Source organism: Ovis canadensis, chromosome 13 (assembly GCF_042477335.2).
Source record: "Ovis canadensis isolate MfBH-ARS-UI-01 breed Bighorn chromosome 13, ARS-UI_OviCan_v2, whole genome shotgun sequence".
In the NCBI taxonomy this organism is placed as follows: Eukaryota; Metazoa; Chordata; class Mammalia; order Artiodactyla; family Bovidae; genus Ovis; species Ovis canadensis.
The window spans coordinates 52,515,943-52,540,171 of record NC_091257.1 but is presented as its reverse complement, the minus strand read 5'-3'; the positions used below and the strand labels follow the sequence as shown (position 1 = coordinate 52,540,171).

Sequence of the window (24,229 nt, the reverse complement as noted above, 5' to 3'; positions counted from 1 at the left end):
AAGCAAAGACCATGATCTGATCTGTGGTACCATCCAGGCTTTGTAATAACAAGCCATGATGGATGAGGATTTTTGAAAATCACTTGATAATTGTGAAAAATCTCATTTACTAGTCAGAGTGTCCACTGTGTCTTGAGTCATTGGTGCCTTAGCAGGCAAGGATCATCCTTGCCTGACTCACGATGACTGTGTCTGAGGCAATTGGACACTTGGGGATTTCACCGCTGGCAATGAAGAATTTCATTACCCTAAGCACTCACTAGTCCTGGAGGACTTTAGCCCATTTAAAATTGAACTTTCAAGAACAAGTTTGCAAATGAAATTATTTAAGATAGAGGACACCTCCACTTTGCTTTTGTTTTTGTTTAAAGAATATTCTTATAGCTCATTACATGGGAAGACTTACTTGAGGGGGGTGGTCGTGTTCAGGTTCAGAAAATGAGTTGGGATGAAACTATTCTGTTGTTTATATTTTTGTGCTTGGATCAATCCATCAAGATGAATTTAGTATCTACTAGCTATAGAGGGGGAGAAGGCAATGGCAACCCACTCTGGTATTCTTGTCTGGAAAATCCCATCGAGGGAGGAGCCTGGTAGGCTACAGACCATGGGGTCACTAACAATCGGACACGACTGAGTGACTTCACTTTTACTTTTCACTTTCATGCATTGGAGAATAAAATGGCAACCCACTCCAGTGTTCTGGCTTGGAGAATCCCAGGGACGGGGGAACTTGGTGGGCTGCTGTCTGTGGGGTCACACAGAGTCAGACAGGACTGAAGCAACTTAGCAGCAGCAGCAGCTGTAGAAGGGGAGGCAATAGCTGGCACATGTAATGCTACTGCTCTTTGTTTTTTTTAAACTTTTTATTTTATATCAGAGTATAGCCCATTAAAAACGTTATGATAGTTTCAGGTGTGCAGTAGAGCAAGTTAGCCACTCTCATACATGTATCCATTCTCCCTCAAACTCCCCTCCTGTCCAAGCTGCCACATAACATTGAGCAGAATTCCCTGTCCTGTATAGCTACTGCCTTTTCTGATGGCCTGTGGACAGCTGGTGACTGACAGTGCAGAAACCAGGCCCACGCTCATGGCCCTTCTTAGAACAAGGTTCCAGGCACCGTTTATAATAATGTCTTCTCTGTGGTTTAGTGACTTCTATTTGGTGACTTCACATCCCTGTGTCTGAAAGTGGTTTATTAGCAAGGATCTAGGGTTGTAAGTCACAGGGAGTAAGAGACACTTCAAATCAAAAGTTCTCCAACCTTTTTAATATATCCTCCCTAGTAGTTCAGATGGTAAAGAGTCTCCCTGCAATGTGGACTCGATTCCTGGGTCCCGTTGATCCCTGAGTCAGGAAGATCCCTTGGAGACGGGCATGGCTACTCATTCCAGTATTCTTGCCTAGAGAGTCCCATGGACTGAGGAGCTTGGTGGGCTATAGTCTATGGGGTCACAAAGAGTCGGACATGACTGAGTGGCTAACACTTTCAAGCTCATACACTTTTACCAATCCTAAACACACACTTACCAATTCTGCATGATGACTTTAAACTGCAAGTAAGGTTAATAGAGAGTGGGGACTATGCTTTTGCATATTAGCAATGATCTTTTAAAAATGTTACAAATTGGACCCTTTACTCTTTTCTGCCTTTTCTGTAATTACCAAGCTCTGTGTTCTTTGTCTATGCCCCAGACAGTCTCTGGTCAATTCAATAATTTTAGGAACACAGTCTAATCTACCTGGTCCACTCAGGACCTGTCCCTGGCCATTCCTTGTTCTTTTGTAATACACTTCTGTCTTTTATAATAAAAATGATGCTTATAAAATAATGGTACAACTTGGACTCAGACACAGAGCTTGGGTTCCAGTGTTGGCTTTGAGATTTACTGGTTGTTTGACCAGGTAAGTCAGGCAATCTTTCTGAGCCTGTTTCCTTATCACTAAACTGAGGAGGACAGCGTTTATTTCAATTACCATAAGTTTGTCACGAGAAGTAGAAGAGATAAGTAAAGTGAATAAAGAAGCAGAAGTGATTAAAGTGAGCTTCAGTCATTAATTGAAGTTCATATGTTCTATCAAGTTCACTCAAAAACATCAATAATGGGGAAGTATTAGGTTTCAAACTTAACTGATATTAATTGACAAGCCACTTGTCTCAATTTCTTGATATTTCTCACCTGTGAGAAATTAGGCATGAATTTTACTTGGAGAAGAAAGAGGCTATGTTTTCATGTTTAGTAGCAAAACAGGTTGAAGAAAAGCCATACTACCATTGGGTAGTGTTGCATAATAGTGTATCAAGTAGAGCATCAGACCTAGAATTAACAATACTGTATTGTGTATTTGAAAACTGCTAGGACAGTAAATCTTCATCACAAGAAAAAAGTTTTTTATGTGGCTATGGGTGGTGTCAGACGTTAACGAACTTATAGTGGTGATCATTTTGCTGTATATACAAATATGGAATCATTATGTTGTATGCACGTGTCCGATTCTTTGCGACCTCAGGGACTGTAGCCTGCCACTCCTCTGTCCATGAGATTGTCCCGGCAAGAATACTGGAGTGAGTTGCCACTTCCTCCTCCAGGGGAGCTTCCCGACTCAGGGACAGAACACGAGTTTCCTGCATTGCAGGCAGATTCTTTACCACTGAGCCAGCAGGGAAGCCCTGTTATGTTGTATACCTGACACTAATTATGCCTTAGTAAAAAATACTTCCAACCTATGCCAATTACATGTACTGTTTTGTCAAAAGGGACTACATGAGCTGTTATGAGGTCACAGCAAAAACACTTTCCAAAAACATACAGACACAGACCGAGGGGCAAAAATGTTCTCTGCAACAGTTTCAAGAGATCAAGTGAAACTCATATGTTTACATTCACCTTGTGGGGTGTTGAGAAAGGATTTCTTATTACTCCTATTTTATCTTTAAAAAGGTGGCAAGTAATTCCTATTCAACTGAACAATATGGTTGAAAGAAATTTCTAGAATGTCGCCATATTAAAAAAAATTCAAGAATTTAAAAAATATAGCCACAACAAAGGAAAAAGTCACGGTATAATTTCGTGGAGCACTGAGATTATTTTTCTGGTGATATTCAAGCCTTAAAACACAGAAGAGAGTGAACTAAAACCCAACTCCTGATGTCCCAGACATCCCCAGAGGCCCAGTTTACCTGTTAAACCAGTCATCTGTGTATCTAGGATACGGATAGGGATCATTGCTGCTGAAGTCGTAGCTCGCCTCAGCGTTCTGCAAAACACAAGGTGTGTTATTAGGTCATAAATCCAGAGCACGGGCATGAGAAGATGCTAAGAGACACAACTGTCTTATGTGGACAGTCCCTCACCCAGGGCTATGTCAACCTGCTTTCTGGACCAGCCCTTGGAGAGGTGACAGAGCAGGTGTGTGTCCGTGGAGGTTTCTATCCTCTCCTGGTATCCTCTTTTCCAAGCTCCCTCACCCCAGCCTGTTCCAGGTGCTCAAAGTGTTAGCAAATTTGGTGCTACCCAGGACCATCTCCATTTTAAGTTGAGGGACCGCTGTGGGTCAGTGGGGCTCACTTGGAGTCAAGACTCACATTAAGCTTCCCTGGACTGATGGCCAGAAGGTTCTAGTTCTCATGTCACAAGTGAGGAAGCCTGTTGCTTTATGTACAACTCATTCCCAGCTCCCAGCTTTGGGCCGACAGAGGCTTGCCTCCTTTACGATTACGAGTATTAAACTCAAGACCCAAACACTGGCCACAATATCAACCTCATTTATTTACTCAACAAATATCATTGAGTCTAATATATACCAGGCCTTCCCTGGTAGCTCAGCTGGTAACCTGCAAGGCAGGAGACCCCGGTTTGATTCCTGGGTCTGGAAGATCCGCTGGAGGAGGGATAGGCTACCCACTCCAGTATTCTTGGGCTTCCCTGGTGGCTCACAAGGTAAAGAATTCACCTGCAATGCAGGAGAGCTGGGTTCGATCCCTGGGTTGGGAAGATTCCCTGGAGAAGGGAATGGCTACCCACTTCAGTATTCTGGCCTGGAGAATTCCATGGACAGTCCACGGGGTGGCAAAGAGTTGGACACGACTGAGCCACTTTCACTTTTCATTTTCATATACCAAGGACCTTTCCAAGGATGGGAATACAGTGGTGACATCCCTGCCCGCATGTAACTTACAGCCTAATTGGGGGGGACAGATATCAACCCAACAAGTAAATACAGGATTGCAAACAAGGGTCTTCTTAACCCTACAGGTTACCATGAAGAGTTTAAATTCTATGCAGTCCAGCACCTCCATTTTTCCCACTGAGAGTCTTGCCCCTCAGAAATCAAGTATGTACTCACTTAATTTGTCTCTAAGTGATTTCATGTTTTAATTTTTTACATCTCGGTCTTCAACTGGTCAGCCTTTTGTTTTGGTTCATGATGGGAGATAGTCCCCCACCACTGGGTGGCTAATCCCTTCCTTCCTCCTCTCTGCCTTGTAGGCTGCCCAGGGATGCGGAGTTCCATGAAGCTCCTCTCTTCTCATCCCACCCTCCCTCCTTTGTTTTTGAGGTCTGCAACCAAGATCCCAGATGGTTTCCTGGTCCACAGTATCCACTTGGCTGGGAATCCCTGGGTTAGGTGAGTATTCCAGCTTGGAGATGTCTCGATTCCAAGGCACCCTTAGACATTTTCAGGAGTTGTGCTCTTTTATGAGACAAAACACTATAGTTTGTAATAGTGTTACATGACGTTTGCATGATGTTTTTAAGAGCAAATTGACCAGTTCCATGAGTCTGGGTTTCCATTTGTTGGATGGCAAAGGGCCATCAGTAGCTGGAACGACCTGAATTGTAATACTAATGTATTAAAATAAATGTGCCTGGGGCAGAAGTCACCTTGAAATTTGTTTAAAATTTTTTCATTTAAAAGGTTTTAGCTTTACTCAGGTATAACTGATACACAAAATATCCCATACATTTAATGTGTATATCTTGCTGAGTTTGGACACGTGTATATACTCATGACACCATCTCCACAACCTAGGCACTCGACATCCCCATGACCTCTAAGAATGCCCTTGTGTTCTTTTTTTTTTGGTAAGAACATTTACCATGAAATCTATCCTCTGAACATATTTTATAGTATATAATACTGTATTGTTGACTGTTACATGACAGAGGTCTAGAATTTATTCATTTGTATAACGGAAACATCATATTCATTGAAAAACAATTCCTCATTCCATTCAAAATTTGGATTACTCATTGTATATTGGGCACTGAACATGGCTGTGTTCTAGAATCTAGGTCTTCCTTCAGTTCCTGGCTTTAGAGAGGATAACGTCCTGTCTCCACTGGTCATAATTATTGGCAAATACCCAAATCACCTGCATTCACCATTAATATAATCCCATCTTTGGAAGACCCTCTCAGATTTGGAGTATTTTTTTTTTCTTGACTTTTCTTGATCTACTTAGATTCAGTTCTTTCAAGGGATACTATCTTAAAAGTAACTTCTTCCTCTTCTCTAAGTATGTTTGGTTACCTCTAAACTTCCCTGAAATTTTGAGACAAGAGCATCCTTAGGTAGGGTTGGTGGAGTGGGAATATCAAGAGGAATACAAGGTAATAGTTTATCTTTTGCGTTTCAAAGCTGAGGTTGAAACTTTAAACAGTTGATTTGGAAGATTATTTGCTAAGCTTGGTTTGTTTCTATGTAAAAGAGATTAAAAGGCCCCATTCTGAGGTGAGCTGAATGGAAAATTCATGGACTAGCCCTCCTGAGGCCCTCAGAGGGGACCCTGAGTGCTACCTCTCTCTTCTGAGCTGGGTTCCTGGAGTGGGAAGGGGATGCATTGGAATGTTGAACCTCAGTGAGGTCTGGGACTCATCCTAGGACAGTAGCTGAGGACCAGAAGCAGCTCTGTGGGGTGTCTTAGCTGAGGGACCTGGGGTGGACCCCCTCTGTGCTCTGTGATGCACAGAGAAGAGCAGGAAGCAGCAGAATAATGTTGGGAGGCTGAGATTAGTGAAGTCCAGGGGTGAGGACATTGAGGATCCAGGGTTCAGAGAGAATATACGAGCAGGGATGACTGAGGCCCATGGGGGTGGGGCTGCAGCTGTTGGTTCTAAGGTGGAGAGGTGATGAGACATGAGCTCTAGGACCCCACCCCCTCTTCTTGATCCTGTGCTAGTCCTTTGAAGCTTGAGGGTGGAGGCAGGAGGGTGGGGGCACAACTTGAGCAGGACAATGTCAAATTTCTACCATCAGTAGAGTAGCTTGTTGGATAGAAATTAAACGGTGGAAAGTTCTGAAAGAGATGGGAATACCAGACCCCCTGACCTGCCTCTTGAGAAATCTGTATGCAGGTCAGGAAGCAACAGTTAGAACTGGACATGGAACGACAGACTGGTTCCAAATAGGAAAAGGAGTATGTCAAGGCTGTTTATCATCACCCTGCTTATTTAACTTCTATGCAGAGTACATCATGAGAAACGCGGGACTGGAAGAAACACAAGCTAGAATCAAGATTGCCGGGAGAAATATCAATAACCTCAGATATGCAGATGACACCACCCTTATGGCAGAAAGTGAAGAGGAACTAAAAAGCCTCTTGATGAAAGTGAAAGAGGAGAGTGAAAAAGTTGGCTTAAAGCTCAACATTCAGAAAACGAAGATTATGGAATCCGGTCCCATCACTTCATGGGAAATAGATGGGGAAACAGTGGAAACAGTGTCAGACTTTATTTTTCTGGGCTCCAAAATCAGTGCAGATGGTGACTGCAGCCATGAAATTAAAAGACGCTTACTCCTTGGAAGAAAAGTTAGGACCAACCTAGACAGTATATTCAAAAGCAGAGACGTTACTTGACGACTAAGGTCCATCTAGTCAAGGCTATGGTTTTTCCTGTGGTCATGTATGGATGTGAGAGTTGGACTGTGAAGAAGTCTGAGCACCGAAGAATTGATGCTTCTGAACTGTGGTGTTGGAGAAGACTCTTGAGAGTCCCTTGGACTGCAAGGAGATCCAACCAGTCCATTCTGAAGGAGATCAACACCGGGATTTCTTTGGATGGAATGATGCTCAAGCTGAAACTCCAGTACTTTGGCCACCTCATGCGAAGAGTTGACTCATTGGAAAAGTCTCTGATGCTGGGAGGGATTGGGGGCAGGAGGAGAAGGGGATGACAGAGGATGAGATGGTTGGATGGCATCACGGACTCGATGGACGTGAGTCTGAGTGAACTCCGGGAGTTGGTGATGGACAGGGAGGCCTGGCGTGCTGCAATTCATGGGATCGCAAAGAGTCAGACAGGACTGAGCGACTGAACTGAACTGAACTGAGAGGAAAAATAATATCAGAACTTTCTGCCCTTTTGTGTTTGCTGCCTAAGCAGCTCACCCATTTCTCCAGGTTTCTCACTCACAATTGTCTCCTGAGGTCTGGGCTGAGGTCTTTGGCTCTAAGTCCTGGTTCTGGAGGAAATGGCTTGCAGTGAGGTGGGTTTGGGGCAGAGGGAGGAACTGGAGAATTCTGACAACAGAGTTTGGTTCTGAGAAGCCGAAGACTCTGAGACCACTTTTATAGCAAGAAGAAAGACCATGTATTGTCTGAGGTCAGCTTTACCTCTGAAGGTGGGAATGGACGAAAATAGAGGAACTTTAATTTGTTGTCTTTACAATTAATTTGATGACTAATGCTAACTCCTTGTATAATAGTCTATGCTGAGACTGTGTATTAAGGAAGGCAAACAGTTGTTTTTGTTTGGTCATATATTTTCTGGCTAAAAGTCAAATTGTTTATAGCAAGAAAAGATGAGCAACTTTTTGCAAGGGTTCTGTTTATAATTTTATAGCCCAAATTGAATCATTTATTGATCTGAACTACAATGCTGTCATCCATAAAATTGTCTGTGTACAGGAATAAATTAAAGTGGACTTGGATTATACTGGAATTTTCTAAAATATCCATTAATATGGATGTTTGGGAAGAAGTAGAGTCTCTGTAGATTTAATACTTGGGAATCCAAGGCTAAGCCAGAAGCTTGTTTTGGTTTGAATTCTGTAACACTGTCCAAAAATACATTAGTCTATTTTCCTTTAGAAACTACTAGCTGTTTAGTGAACATAATTTAATCATCGATGATTCAGGGTCAGACTGATTCAGAGTCACCATTAAGGGTAACATAGCAGAGAAAGTTGGAAGATTGGGTTGAATCCAAAATGACCTCAGGGCATCTCTGCAAGTTATTTCTGGAAGAAATTTCTGATAATGGCTCATTTATTCTTTAAGAGTTGAGTGCAGGGGAAAAAATACATCCAGTAATTAGTTATCTAAGTCTCAGTTTCTGAATACTTGAATGCATAGTCAGAAAGCAATGCTAGATTGCTGAGATGCTTGTGTCTGACCCTTCGCGACCCCATGGACTGTAGCCCACCTGGCTCCTCTGTCCAAGGGAATTTTCCCCGCAAGAATTGGAGTGGGTTGCCATTTCCTACTCTATGGGATTTTCCCAACCCAGGGCTCTAACCCTCACCTCTTACATCTCCTGCATTGGCAGGTGGCTTCTTTACCACTAGCGCCACCTGGAGAGCCCCAATACTAGATTGTTGTTGGTGTATAGTCACTGAGTCATGTCTGACTCTTTGTGACCCCATGGACTGCATGCTGCGCACCAGGCTTCCCTGCCCTTCACATCTCTCGGAGCTTGCTCAAACTCATGTCCATCGAGTTGATGATGCCATTCAGCCATCTCGTCCTCTGCTGTCCCCTTCTCCTCCTGCCTTCTATCTTTTTCCAGCATCAGGGTCTTTCCCAATGAGTCAGTTCTTTGCATCACGTGGTCGAAGTATTGGAGCTTCAGCTTCAGCGTCAGTCCTTCCAATGAATATTCAGGACTGATTTCCTTTAGGATTGACTGGTTTGACCTCCTTGCAGTCCAAGACGGGGACTCTCAAGAGTCTTTAACACCATAATTCAAAAGCATCAATTCTCTCTGGCACTCAGCCTTCTTTATGGTCCAACTTTCAAATCTATACATGACTACTGGAAACATCACAGCTTTCACTATATGGACTTTTGTAAGCAAAGTAAAGTTTCTGTTTTTTAATATGCTGTCTTGGTTTGTCATAGCTTTTTTTCCAAGGAGCAAGTGTCTTTTAATTTTCATGGTTGCAGTCACCATCTGCAGTGAGTTTGGAGCCCAAAAAATACTAGATTAGCTCTCAGAAAAGAAATTTAATAATTACCAGTTTGCCTGTTTACACTGTGCATTTCCCATAAGATTGGTTTGTCTGCCCTTTTGGCTTAGTAAGGACAAGGGACTTACAAATTTTCATAAAATCTTCTGATCCCATTATATCTGAGGTACTGCCATTAAAGGCATGTCTGATGCTTGGGCGGGTCTCACCGTGGAAGCTGGTGGTGGGCCTGGCAGCAACCATGCCTGAATTGCTTTAACATTTTCAGAGAAGCTTCTGAGACCTTTGAGACTGAACTCAGTTCTGGCATGGCCACCGTGACCTCCCAATCTGGACTCTACCTGCTCTGGGACCATTGGATTTTCCTTGCTGGGTTGTACAAGTGGATGTGTCTGCAGGTGTCAGATTGGAGTAGGGAGAGGAAAAGAGGCATTAAATCAGACAGATCTGGTTTTGAACCAGGCTATTTGGTCTTGGCAATATTCATAGCTTCCGGAAACTGAAATTTTCCTCATCTTTAAAAGGCAAATGACAAAATGGTAGCTGTTTATTGCTATGAGGGTAAAAGGGAGGAAGGAAGGGATATGAGCCAGGAAGCACCCTATGGATGACCTCACACTTCTGCTTTTATCATCTGCCTTACCTTCTTTTGGGAGAAGGCAATGGCACTCCATTCCAATATTCTTGCCTGGAAAATCCCATGGATGGAGAAGCCTGATAAGCTGCAGTCCATTGGGTTGCTAAAAGTCAGACACGACTAAGCGACTTCACCTTCACTTTTCACTTTCATGCATTGGACAAGGAAATGGCAACCCACTCCAGTATTCTTGCCTGGAGAATCGCAGGGACGGGGGAGCCTGGTGGGCTGCCATCACAGCAGCAGCAGCAGCAGTTACCTTCTTTTATCATCTACGTCAAAAGTCACAAAATGTGAGTCCTGAGCCACATTCAGCCCACCTCTTGTTTTTCTAAATAAAGTTTTATTGGAACATAATCATGTTCTTTTGCTTATGGGTTGCATATGGCTGTTTTCACACTGTAACAGCAGATTTAAGTAGTTGTGTCAGAAGCCTACAAATCTTAAAGTATTTACTATCTTTTACAGAAAAAATTTGCCTGCATGGATCACAGTCTTGTCATGGAGAAGGGATTGTGTAATTCAATGAAGCTATGGACCATGCTGTGCAGGGCCACCCAAGACAGATGGTCATAGGACCATTCTGACAAATCGTGGTCCACTGGAGGAGGAAATGGCAATCCACTCCAGCATTCTTGCCTGGAGAACCTCATGAACAGTATGAAAAGGAAGAAGATATGACACTGGAAGATGAGCCCTCCAGGTTGGAAGGTGTCCAATATGCTGCTGGTGAAGAGTGAAGAGAAATTACTAACAGCTCCAGAAAGAATGAAGCAGCGTGGCTGAAGAGGAAGTCATGCCCAGTTGTGGATGTGTCTGGCAATGAAAGTAAAGTCCAATGCTGTAAAGAACAATGTTGTATAGAACTTGGATTGTTAGGTCCATGAGTCAAGATAAATTGGATGTGGTCAAGCAGGAGATGGCAAGACTGAACACTGACATCTTAAGAATCAATGAATTAAAATGGATGGGAGTGGGTAAATTTAATTCAGATGACCGTTGCATCTACTACGCAGACAAGAATCTCATAGAAGAACTGGGCTAACCCTTATAGTCAACAAAAGAGTCTAAAATGCAGTCCTTGGGTGCAGCCTCAAAAATGACAGAATGATTTTGATTCATTTCCAAGGCAAACCATCCCAACATCACAGTATTCTGGGTCTATGCCCCAACCGCTGATGCCAAAGAAGATGAAGCTGACCAAGCTGACCATGAAGGCCTACAACATCTTCTAGAAGTAACACTAAAAAAATGTCTTAGAAAAGAGTCCTTTCATCATAGGAAATTGGGATATAAAAGTAGGAAGTCAAGAGATACTCAGAAGAACCAAGTTTGGCCTTGGAGTACAAAATGAAACATGGCAAAGGATAACAGAGTTTTGTCAAGAGAACATCCTGGCAAACATGCTTCTCCAACAACTCAAGACATGACTCTACACAGGGACATCACCAGATGGTTAATACCGAAATCAGATTGGTTATGTTATCTGCAGTCAAAGATAGAGCTCTATACAGTCAGCAAAAACAAGACCTGGAGTTGACTGTGGCTCAGATCATCAGCTGCTTATTGCAAAATTCAGGCTTAAACTGAAAGTAGAGAAAACCACTAGGCCATTCAGGTATGACCTAAATCAAATCCCTTATGATTATACAGTAGAGTTGAAAAGTAGACTGAAGGGATTAGATCTGATAGACAATGTGCCTGAAGAACTATGGACACAGGTTCATAAAACTGTTCAGGAGATGGTGACCAAAACCAGCCCCAAGAAAAAGAAATGCAAGGCAAAGTGTTGTCTGAGGAGGCCTTACAAATGGCTAAGAAAAGAAGAGAAGCAAAAGGCAAGGGAGAGAGGGAAAGATATACCCAAATGAATGCAGAGTTCCAGAAAATACAAAGGAGAGATAAGAAGGTCTTTTTAAATGAACAATGCAAAGAAATAGAGGAAAACAATAGAATGGGAAAGACTAGATATCTCTTCAGGAAAATTGGAGAAAACAAGGGAACATTTCATGCAAGGATGGGTACAATAAAGGACAGAAATGGCAAGGACCTAACAGAAGCACAAGAGATTAAGAAGAGGTGGCACGAAAGAAGAACCATACAAAAAAGATATTAATGACCTGGATAACCATGATGGTGTGATCAATCACCTAGAGCTGGACATCTTGGAGTGTGAATTCAAGTGGACCTTAGGAAGCATCACTATGAGCAAAGCTAGAGGAGGTGATGGAATTCGAGGTGAGTAGTTAAAATCCTAAAAGATGATGCTGTTAATGTGCTACACTTAATATGTCAGCAAATTTGCAAAACTCAGCAGTGGCCACAGAACTGGAAAAGGTCAATTTTCATTCCAATCCTAAAGAAGGGCACTGCCAAAGAATGTTCCAATTACTACACAACTGCACTCATTTCACATGCTAGCAAAGTTGTGCTCAAAATCTTTCAAGCCCTAGCTTGTACGTGAACTGAGAACTTCCAGATGTACAAACTGGGTTTTGAAGAGGCAGAGGAGCCAGGGATCAAATTACCAACATTTGATGGATCATGGAGACAGCAAGAGATTTCCAGAAAAATATCTACTTCTGCTTAATTGATTATGTTAAAGTCTCTGACTTTGTGGATCACAATAAACTGAAGAATTAAGAGATGGGACCAGATGACCTTACTTGTCTTCTGAGAAATCAATCTAGGGGTCAAGAAGCTATAGTTAGAACAGGATCTGGAACAATGGAATGGTTCCAAATAGGGAAAGAAGTATGACAAGGCTGTATATTGTCACCCTGCTTACTTAACTTCTATGCAGAGTACATCATGCAAAACCCTGGGCTGGATGAATCACAAGCTGGAACCAAGATTGCTGGGAGAAATATCAATATACTCACATATGCAGATGACACTCTTCTTATGGCAGAAAGCTAAGAGGAACTAAAGAGCCTACTGATGAAGGTGAAAGAGGAGAGTGAAAAAGCTGGCTTAAAACTCAGCATTCAAAAAATTAAGATCATGGCATCAGGTCCCATCACTTTATGGCAAATAGAAGGGAGAAAAGTGGAAGCAGTGACAGATTTTATTTTCTTGGGCTTCAAAATCACTGTGGATAGTGATTTCGGCTATGAAATTAAAAGATACTTGCTCCTTGGAAGGAAAGGTAAGATATACCCAGACGGTGTGTTAAAAAGCAGAGACATCACTTTGCCAGCAAAGGTCCCTAGAGTCAAAATTCCCCAGAAGGAGGTGTTGTTTTGCAACTCACTCATCGGTAGGGGGAGCTTTTTTTTTTCTATTTCACAAGAAAGCAGGTAAGGACTAGCATGTGTTTGAGCCACAGAAAGAAATACATCTGTCTAGTTACAGTCATGTATAAGCCAAGACTGCAGAGGAATTGTACCAGGGAGACAATGTGTCCCTGTGAGATGTCAGGTAATTCCAGACTCAAATAATATCTCACGCAGTGAGAGTTTGTGCTAATGGTACATCATGGCATGTGATTAGTCGCCAGTGTAATTTCACAGCAATAGGCACTCAGAACAAGAGCGTAGGTTGCATTTGTCCCTTTATTCTGGCTTGCTCTTTTCTCTCAAGGCATTTAACCACATAACCCAGCTAGGAGCTGGTAACAGTATCAGCTGAAATTGCTCTGTGCTTAAGGGACTAATGAGACAGGAGCAAGCTTCCCAGATAGACTCCCAAACTGCAACCTTATCGTCCTAGAACAAAGCTCATCTGTATGGAAATTGAGCAGAAAAGCGCCCAGGCCACTAGAGTCTGAAGAATTTTGTTCTGCGCCTTCTTGCATCTGATGTGGTCATGTTGGAAAGTTTCCAACGGCGCATATTTGAATTTTCCTCAATTCATTCTCCCACATGCACTGGTTTAAGGATCATGTTCAGCTCACTTTTGACTGAAACCAACATTAAAGAGATTTATGTATATCTTAAGTCTAGCAGTAAAACTTAATGAAATTTAACATTTCTCTAGCATTCAAATTTTTTTTAAAAGATGAATAGTCAGAAAATTGTTGGAAATCTTTCTTCTAAACTCTGAAGATTTCCAGAGTCATGTGTTTTTTCCAGTGACAGAATGTTCTCTGTGGATTGGACACTTCCTACTATCACCAGGAGATTTTAGCATATGTTAAGCTAGTCACTGGACTATGCACTGGAGATGGCAACTCACTCCAGTATTCTTGCCTGGAGAATCCCGTGGAAAGAGGAGCATGGTGGGCCACAGTCCATTGGGTTGCAAAGAGCTGGACACGACTGAAGTGAATTAGCATGGCATGGACTATGCTCCAGGTAAGAGGAATGTAGGTCCAAGCCATGTCTGGACCATTGTGCTTTTTAGTTTCCAAAGCTGTGCAGTTCCATCCTTTGGCCCTAATGTCACTCTCAAAATTTTTTTTTAAAATTATCTATCTATTTGGCTGTGGTGGGTCTTAGTTCATGCAAGACCTAGCTCCTCGACCAGGGCTCAAACCTGGGCCCCCTGTGTCGGGAGTGTGGAGTCTTAACCACTGAATCACCAGGGAAGTCCCCCTAATGTTACTCCTATTGGCAGATGTAAGGGAGGTTCTGGCCACCAAATATTCTGTGCTGTGCTTAGTTGTTCAGTCTAGTCATCCCCTCTGTCCATGCGGATTCTCCAGGCAAGAGTATTCGAGGCGGTTGCCATGCCCTTCTCTAGGGAATCTTCCCAAGCCAGAGATCAAACCCAGGTCTCCTGCATTGCAGGAGGATTCTTTATCATCTGAGCCACCAGGGAAGCCCAGGAATGGTGGAGTGGATATCCTATCCCTTCTCCAGGGGATCTTCCCGACCCAGAAATCAAACTGGGGTCTTCTGCATTGCAGACATATTCTTTACCAGCTGAGCTACAAGGGGAGCCTGCACTAAAGATAAGAGATAATCATAATATTATTTCCTGATGGCTAACATAGCACCCTAAGTTTATGCTGCTGCTGCTGCTAAGTTGCTTCAGTCATGTCCGACTCTGTGTGACCCCATAGACAGCAGCCCACCAGGCTCCCTCGTCCCTGGGATTCTCCAGGCAAGAACACTGGAGTGGGTTGTTATGTCCTTCTCCAATGCATGAAAGTGAAAAGTGAAAGTGAAGTCACTCAGTCGTGTCCGACTCTTAGCAACCCCATGGAGCCTACCAGGCTCCTCTGTCCATGGGATTTTCCAGGCAAGAGTACTGGAGTGGGGTGCCATTGCCTTCCCCGCCCTAAGTTCATAGAGTGCCTTTAAGTTTTTCAAAGGACTTTAAGTTCTCTTACTTTAATATGCTCCAAAACTCTGTACGGTAGGGGAGCAGATATACTGACGGCAGAAGTGGGTCTGTTACTATCTCTAAGACACACTCAAGGCAGCACCTCTGGATGGCCCTTTAGCAGTGTCTCCGCCTGCTCATGCCTTCTTTCTCTCCTCTCAATGCTTTAGAAGGTCTATGAAGCCTGTCTCAGGCTAGATTGAGGTTAGCTCCCACACATGAATTTTAATAGCTCCCTAAAAGCAAGAATTCTTGGGGCTGACCCGAGGAGAAGGAGGAGAGGAGAAGCTGACACTCATTGGAATAAATCTCCAAGAGCTGACTCTGCCCAGGGCCCAACACTTGTTTGGAAAAAAATGACATCTTTTTTTTTTTCACCAGCTGTCAACTCAAAATTAGTCTTTCCTTCAATTGTGGGTGTAGACTGTGAGTTACAATATTACCAGCAGGACCTGCGAGTTTGTTACCAATATGTACTTTCCTACCAGGTTATAACTGTTGTAGATTTGCTGAAATATCTTTTCTACTCACTCCTATCTGGCACTAGATTTTTTTTTTTTAATATAGTACATATATAAAGAAGGATACACAGTACCTTGTCACAAAAGTATATTTTACATCTTTTGATAACTGTTTCAGTATAATTGCTTTTCCTTGATTATCCTATGGATTTTATCTTATGGATTTAAAATATTCCTGAATATGAGAAGAAAGACACACTGTGTACCTCAGTAGGTGGTATGCAAATGGGTGTAATCTTTTTGAAGAGAAATTGGCAATTTCTATCAGAATAAAAGATGCACAGACTTTTTGATCCAGAAATCCCACCTGTAAGAATCTATACTAATTTAGAAAGATGACCCTATATGTGAGACAGTGAAAGAGATACAGAGATAAAGAACAGACTTTTGGACTCTGTGGGAGAAGGCGAGGGTGGGATGATTTGAGAGAATAGCACTGAAACATGTATATTACCATATGTGAAATAGATCGCCAGTCCAGGTTTGATGCATGAGACAGGGCACTCAGGGCCGGTGTACTGGGACGACCCTGAGGGATGGGATGGGGAGGGAGGTGGGAGGGGGCTCAGGAAGCTGATTCAGGTCAATGTATGGCAAAAACTACTACCATACTGTAAAGTAACTAGCCTCCAATTAAAATAAGTTAATTAATTAAAAAAAAGAATCTATCCTAACGGTATGAAGTGAAGTGAAGTGAAAGTTGCTCAGTAGTGTCCAACTCTTTGTGACCCTGTGGACTGTACAGTCCATGGAACTCTCCAGGCCAGAATACTGGAGTGGGTAGCCTATCCTTTCTCCAGCGGATCTTCCCATCCCGGGAATCAAACTGGGGTCTCTCACATTGCAGGCAGATTCTTTACCAACTGAGCTATCAGGAAAGCCCCGGATGTATATACCCTAATGCTATACTTGTATGTGTATGAAAATTCAAATTTTTAGGTGTGTTCATGGCAGCATGATTGTAAAAGTGAAAACCCAGAAATGGCTTCTGTCCCACATGAGGGATGACCTACATCAGCGACGGTACAGCCACACAATGCAAAACTGCAATTCCAGCAAAGAACAAGGGAAATGACCGGCAAGGCCTCATTCCTTCCCATGATATGCTAAGTGAAAAAGGCAATGTGGTGAAAATAGTGTGGGGTGAGCCCCCATGAGCATAGAAGAGGAAAAATATACTTGATAATAAATGCATAAATAAAGATAGATAAAAGCTTTTTTATTCTGTTTTGTGTCTAGAGGGAGGCACAGGAGTGGAAGACAGATTTCATTGCATAACCTATTGTTCTGTGTATTTTGGGGCATAATAATAACAATACGAAGGTAATAAGAAAAAGGTAACACATGTTGAGTGCTTATTTTGTGCAAAGGACTCTTTCAGATTCTTTACTCTTCCTGTGATGTCCTCACGTGGTGGTACCCTTGTTATCACTCACATCCTCTGAGCAAGGAGACTGCATGAGGCACGGAGAGGTTGAGTATTTCACCTGAGGCCACACAGATGGAAAAAGCGCAGAGCAGGTACTTAGACCAGGCAGCCTGGTCCCAGAGGCCTCCCTGCTAACTTCTCTGTCTTGCCTCTGCATTAGAATCATAATGTCGCATTCTCCATGTGTTGTTTAAAAGAAAAATAACCCGCAGATAAAAATGAATCACTTAGTGGGTTTATTCCCTAAAATGTCAATGGGTCAACCTGTCAAAATCCAAGTGTATGAACATAACAATTTAACCCCCACCCTGGGACACCCCTCACTAGAGAGCTACATTGTCTGATCCATTCATTCGATAACAGCATGATTTTACTTAGTGAATTTTTCTTATCCAAGGCCTTAAGCCAACAAATATGCCTTCAAAGAGAAAGCTAATTCCCCTGATTTTGATAGCAAGGTCCAACCTGTTTTGAATTTCTCTGTTGATTGTATTGTTCCTCTTAGAAGTAGGAAAACAAACATCACGTTATGTACAGACAAATCACATTGATGACTGGATTCCCCAGAAACTGAAATCTTGGAAATACTTCCTTTTATCTCCCAGAGCCTCTTCAGCACTAGTTGGTGGCCCTTGGATTCCTGGGCTCAACTTGAATATCGTTGGCTGAGGTCAGTATTCTTTGAGACGCTTGTGCATGGTGGCTTCACTAACATGGCATTGCAGAATTTGACTGTGACTCCTTGCAAAACACCCCTTCGATCCTTCTTACCATGCCAGCGACAAGTCTCCATGAAGAGCGCCCTTGTCTTTAATATCATCCTATTCCTGGCTAATCCGTCTTCTTATCTGGCAGAGGCAAGCGTTGGCAGGCAGCAACATCCTTCTTGAGTTGCTCTCACTGTATTTATTTTGACAGATACTTCTATTTATGTCGAGGGATATTGGTTGTTTTTCTATATATTTGAAATAGTGATTTATAGTTTCCCTTTAAAATACATCCATTTGTGAAAAAAGTGAGTCAATTTAAGGAAGAAAGCTAGGTAAATAATAGCACTGAGAGCAAAAAATTGTGCAAGTGTGTTATGACTGGTGGATGGTTAGGAAACACTGGAATAAAGCAAAGGTGATATTTATGGCTTGGACCTCTCCAGTTGTCAGCAGAGTCATCCTTACGAGTGGCCGGACAATTGAGTATCTGTTTGGGGTATTTACAGGAGCCATGGAAAAAACTTCCTGTCTTTAAATTTCAGCCTTGTCAATTTTCATTTCAATGAGAATTCAATCCTTGACATTTTGTAGACTGTTGGCCTTCAAAGGTCTTCAGTCATTCATGCATTCTGTTGGTCATTTACTTTTTCCTGGGACACACTTATGTCTACTGAGTACCAACTGCTTGTCACCCTGCTTATTTATATTGTCACCCTGCTTATTTAACTTATATGCAGAGTACATCATGAGAAACACTGGGCTGGATGAAGCACAAACTAGAATCAAGATTGCCGGGAGAAATATCAATAGCCTCCGATATGCAGATGACACCACCCTTATGGCAGAAAGTGAAGAAGAACTAAAGAGCCTCTTGATGAAAGTGAAGGAGGAGAGCGAAAAAATTGGCTTACAGCTCAACATTCAGAAAACTAAGATCATGGCTTCTGGTCCCGTCACTTCATGGCAAATAGATGGGGAAACAGTGGAAACAGTGGCTGACTTTAATTTTTTGGGCTCCAAAATCCCTGCAGATGGTGACTGCAGCCATGAAATTAAAAGACGTTTACTCCTTGGAAGTAAAGTTATGACCAACCTAGACAGCATATTCAAAAGCAGAGACATTACTTTGCCAACAAAGGTCCATCTAGTCAAGGCTATGATTTTTCCAGCAGTCATGTATGGATGTGAGAGTTGGACTATAAAGAAAGCTGAGCACCAAAGAACTGATGCTTTTGAATTGTGGTGTTGGAGAAGACTCTTGAGAATCCCTTAGACTGCAAGGAGCTCCAACCAGTCCATCCTAAAGGAGATCAGTCCTGAAGATTCGTTGGAAGGACAGATGCTGAAGCTGAAACTCCAATACTTTGGCCACCTGATGTGAAGAACTGACTCTTTTGAAAAGGCCTTGATGCTGGGAAAGATTGAAGGTGGGAGGAGAAGGGGACAACAGAGGAAGAGATGGTTGGATGGCATCACTGACTCAATGGACATGAGTTTGAGTCAACTCCAGGAGTTGGTGATGGACAGGGAGGCCTGGTGTGCTGCAGTCCCTGGGGTCACAAAGAGTCAGACACAACTGAGTGACTGAACTGAACTGAACTGACTGAACCGCTTGCCAGGCATTGTGTGATAGCAAGCTCCCACTGGGGAGGAAGATGCCCTTGACTGGGGTATCGTGCCTTTAGCCCTCATGAGCTGAGGGTCCAGTGAACTTATCAGCTAACAGTGGTTCTCAACTCAGGCTGCTCAGCAGAATAGCTTGGGGAGCTTTCAGGAATATAAATACTTGAGTGATCCCTAGATTTTTATTTAATTGATATTGGGCGGAGCTCAGGCACCAGTAGTTAAAACAAAATGTTAAAACTCATCAGGTGATTCTGTTGAGCCAAGATGGAGAACCACTGAGCTGACACCTTGTTCACTATTCTAGTTCCTGCTTTCTTGCCGCGTAAAGTGCTGTGGACCAGAAGTACTGATATCATCAGAGAATGTGTTAGAATTGCAGAGTTTCAGGCTGCGCCCCAGACTGGCACAATCTGAATCTGCATTTCAGCAGGATCTTCGGGGAATTCATGTGTGCGCATTGATTCTTTTGTTTATAAAATACTTGCATAGGGACATGTTCGCCTTTGGCCCATTCATCCCCCTTAATAAACATATCCATAATTTCCTTATTAGAATCTTCTCCTGCTTTCCTTCCTCCCTCTTCTGCCTAAATTCTACAACAGAAAGAAACCGAATTTGATAAGCCATTCAGACTTCAGTATGGATAAGTATAGTACATGGCCCTTCCCAATATAATTTGCTTTAACAAAAGAGAATGGACACTGGAAAATGCTACAGGTCTCAGTCCCTAATAGCAGAGATTGAAGGGCAGGATTTGGGAGCATCAGAAGAAGCTTCTTGGCATCTAGACTGAAGTTCTTCCAATGGAGAAGATCAGTTCTAAGAACAGAGTTGTTGCTACGGATTCCTTTGGTTCTGAAGGAAAGACCCAATGAACCAAAGAAAACGAAGCAAGATAAAGTGTGTGGCTGGGATGCACCATATTTTTGGATTCTCTGTGCTTCTGGTAGGTGAGAGCTCTTGAGGGGGGTGGTTGATTTTGAAAGAAAGAATGAGTTCAGAGTGAAGGGTCTCCTGCTGTTAGATACATTCTGATGAATATTAACATTTGAATTATTTTTGCCTCCTGCTGCTTAAAATACAGTTCCTGTCAAAACTTAAAAAACATATCCAATTATAGACAAACTAAATGCTAAGCTGCCTGAACAGCAAATAGGAGTTAAAAACTTTAAAAAATGTGTTTGTATCACAATGCATGCTTATCTCTATGCCCTGCCTCTGTTTCTGAAAAGAAATGATATGTGTTTCCTGGATTCCAACACATGATATAAACAAACTAACATGAACAGTGTTGTAAGATCTAATTTGGATTTAGTACAAAAAGAGGGCACACATAGATAACCACAGGGGTGCAGACAGTCTGTGCTTGGTCTTTGCTTGGCCTCATAGTCCGAATCTGTGCTTGGATGCAGCTTGAAGCTCATCTGAGCTCCTAACTGGTTTCACTCAGGCAAGGGCCCTAGCACCGGTCAGTCCTCCCAGCTGTGGACCAGCCCTGCTGGGTTCCCCATGGCCTTTACTGCCGAGGTCTCTGTGCCCCACAGTGATGAAGGTGACCTTGAGCGAGGTGGATTAAGCAAGCTCTGGGTCATGCTGGGAGACTTCATACTTCAGGAAAGGCAGCCACAGAAGCAATGAATAATTTCAGGTGTAATGAAAAGATGGTTTTCTTTGATGGGTTTGATAAAGGCAGCTGAATTTAACAGTAATGATATCCTAAGAGGATAGGACAACAGTTAGGTTCTGGGACAGAAAGGGGCAGCCAACAGTTGGGCTCAGGTAGCTGTTCTCACGGCTTCCCAGGTGGGAAACTGGTGGTAAAGAACCTGCCTGCCAATGTAGGAGACCTAAGAACCAAGAGTTCGATCCCTGGGTGGGGAAGATCCCTGGAGGAGGGCATGGCAACCCACTCCAGTGTTCTTGCCTGGGAAATCCCACGGACAGAGGACCCTGGCGGGCTACAGTCCATGGGGTCGAATAGAGTCGGACATGACTGAAGCAACTTAGCACCCACGCCTGCTCTCACCACCTTCCTGGGTGGGAGGTTGAAGGGCTGGCAGCGTCTGGCTAAAGGCGGTTGAAAACCCATTTGCTCAGTTCCACAAAGACTGAGTATGCTGTCGAGGGCTTGTGACAGCCACCCTAAAAATCAGACAGAGACCCAGTTTTGAGAAGGGAATTGGGAGATAATGTAGCCGCTGGGGTCTCGAGGGCAAGGTACAAGGCAATTTGTGTCTCCCTCTCCTCCTCAGACCGGGTCTCTACAGAGCTGCCGAGATGCTCATGGTTGCCACTCTGCTTCCTCTGTGAAAGGCCACCGAGGTCAAGGCCACCGCTTTTGAGAAGCCGCCCCGTGAGACTGGTTACACAACTTCAGCACCACCAGCTTCTCCTTTTCCAGCCCTAAAAATAGCAGAGATGAGTTCACTGATAGCTGAGTCACCTCTTCGATGGAGTTGTTCTGTCCAAATATTATTTATTGGAGACTTTGTCTTAAACACACTTACACAATGTTTTTCCTTCCGTCAGAAGCATAGCTCTGTGAATAATGACTATACCACACAGGCGTCTGTTGCTATTACACATCACACGTCAGTTTTACGTATAAATTAAGGAGTGTATAATTCAACACAAATTGAACTCAGTTGAGCCTCACGTGTGTGTGTGTGTGTGCTCAGTCGTGTCTGACTGTTTGGGACCCTGGGCACCGTAACCCACCAAGCTTCTCTGTCCATGGGATTCTCCAGGCAAAAACATTGGAGTGTGTTGTCATGCCTTCCTCCAGAGGATCTTCCTGATGCAGAGATCAAACCTGTGTCTCTTGCATCTCCTGCATTGGCAAGAAGATTCTTTACCACTAGCGCCACTTGGGAAGTTTATTTCTTTTTTGATAAATTTTTGTTGAAGAATAGTGGATTTACAATGTTGTGTTAATTTCTGCTATACAACAGACTGACTCAGTTATTCTCTTTCATATTCTTTTCCATTATGGTTTATCAGGGTATTGAATATAGTTCCCTGAGCTGTACAGTAGGACCTGGTTGTTTCCTCACAACAGTTCTGAGATCTGAGAATAGTAAGTTCAGTTCAGTTCAGTCACTCAGTCGTGTCCAACTCTTTGTGACCCCATGAATGGCAGCACGCCAGGCCTCCCTGTCCATCACCAACTCCTGGAGTGCACTCAGACTCACATCCATCGAGTCCGTGATGCCATCCAGCCATGTCATCCTTGGTCGTCCCTTTCTCCTCCTGCCCCCAATCTCTCCTAGCATCAGAGTCTTTTCCAATGAGTCAACTCTTCACATGAGGTGGCCAAAGTACTGGAGTTTCAGCTTTAGCATCATTCCTTCCATAGAAATGCCAGGGTTGATCTCCTTCAGAATGGACTGGTTGGATCTCCTTGCAGTCCAAGGGACTCTCAAGAGTCTTCTCCAACACCACAGTTCAAAAGCATCAATTCTTTGGCACTCAGCCTTCTTCACAGTCCAACTCTCACATCCATACATGACCACAGGAAAAACCATAGCCTTGACTAGCCGGACCTTAGTCGGCAAAGTGATGTCTCTGCTTTTGAATATACTGTCTAGGTTGGTCATAACTTTTCTTCCAAGGAGTAAGCGTCTTTTAATTTCATGACCGCAGTCACCATCTGCAGTGATCTTGGAGCCCCCAAAAATACAGTCTGACACTGTTTCTACTGTTTCCCCATCTATTTCCCATGAAGTGATGGGACCGGATGCCATGATTTTCGTTTTCTGAACGTTGAGCTTTAAGCCAACTTTTCCACTCTCCTCTTTCACTTTCATCAAGAGGATTTTTAGCTCCTCTTCACTTTCTGCCATAAGGGTGGTGTCATCTGCCTATCTGAGGTTATTGATAGTTCTCCCGGCAATCTTGATTCCAGCTTGTGTTTCTTCCAGTCCAGCGTTTCTCATGGTGTACTCTGCATAGAAGTTAAATAAGCAGGGTGACAATATACAGCCTTGATGTACTCCTTTTCCTATTTGGAACCAGTCTGTTGTTCCAAGCTCTATTTTAAAATGAGAAAACTGAGGCTCAGTGAGGTCATGTAATTTGCTCAAGGTTTTTAGCTAGAAGTGGTTGAGTTAGTATTAAAAGTTAAGTATTCTGACTCAAACTCATCCTCTCCTTTCTTTAGTACATGGCATCAACAGCTCTTTCTCATGATGAAAAGTAAAGAAAAAAAATTATGAGACTTAGCACTTTGTTTGTTCCAATGCCCTTGGAGCTGAGTGGGAGCATTAAGACCTTAGACACATGAAATGGTAGAGAGATGAGGCATGGGAATGCAGGACTCTGCATTGTCACACAGCTTCAGATCCACAATAAATCAAACTCAAAAGCTTGTCAGCAACCTTCTTGCTTGTCTCTTTTTGCTTCAAAACAGCTAATCTCTGCTTTGGTGATTCTTTTTAGGATAACCTTGCTAAGAGGAGGAGATGGAAAGAGAGCACCGTGACCTTGGGAGATAAGCAGAAAGGGCGGCATGGCACGTTGCAAGTATCTCTGTTTATGGATGAGAAAAAGGCTAAGCGGATCTGTTCCCTTTCATGAAGATGTTGTTTGAATCTTACCTTTGAATGAGACCAGGTTTATATCCCCAGCTGATGTGAAATGTGACACACACACAAAAAGGACAGATCCCCAACCATTCTGGAGAAAGATTAAATGTGCTTGTGGTTCCCTTCACAGCTATTCATCATTTTAATTGGTTTTGAAACCAAAAAACTTTGACAGCATTTGTGATGGGAATCCAACTTCATAATTCACAAGCTATGGAAAAGCGATCGCAGCGTTTATTCGGAGTCTGTGCACATACCTT

General features: G+C 43.0%; 1 protein-coding gene across 2 annotated transcripts in view; it reads right to left on the bottom strand.

Annotated features, from left to right (window-relative positions):
* LOC138417851 (neuroendocrine convertase 2) overlaps positions 1–24,229 on the bottom strand; it is a 238,392-nt gene that overhangs the window by 48,202 nt on the left and 165,961 nt on the right. For both annotated transcript variants that reach the window (XM_069548862.1, XM_069548863.1), the window contains one exon: positions 3,185–3,261. In XM_069548862.1, coding sequence (XP_069404963.1) covers positions 3,185–3,261 — 77 coding nt within the window. The remainder of the gene's footprint in view (positions 1–3,184; positions 3,262–24,229) is intronic.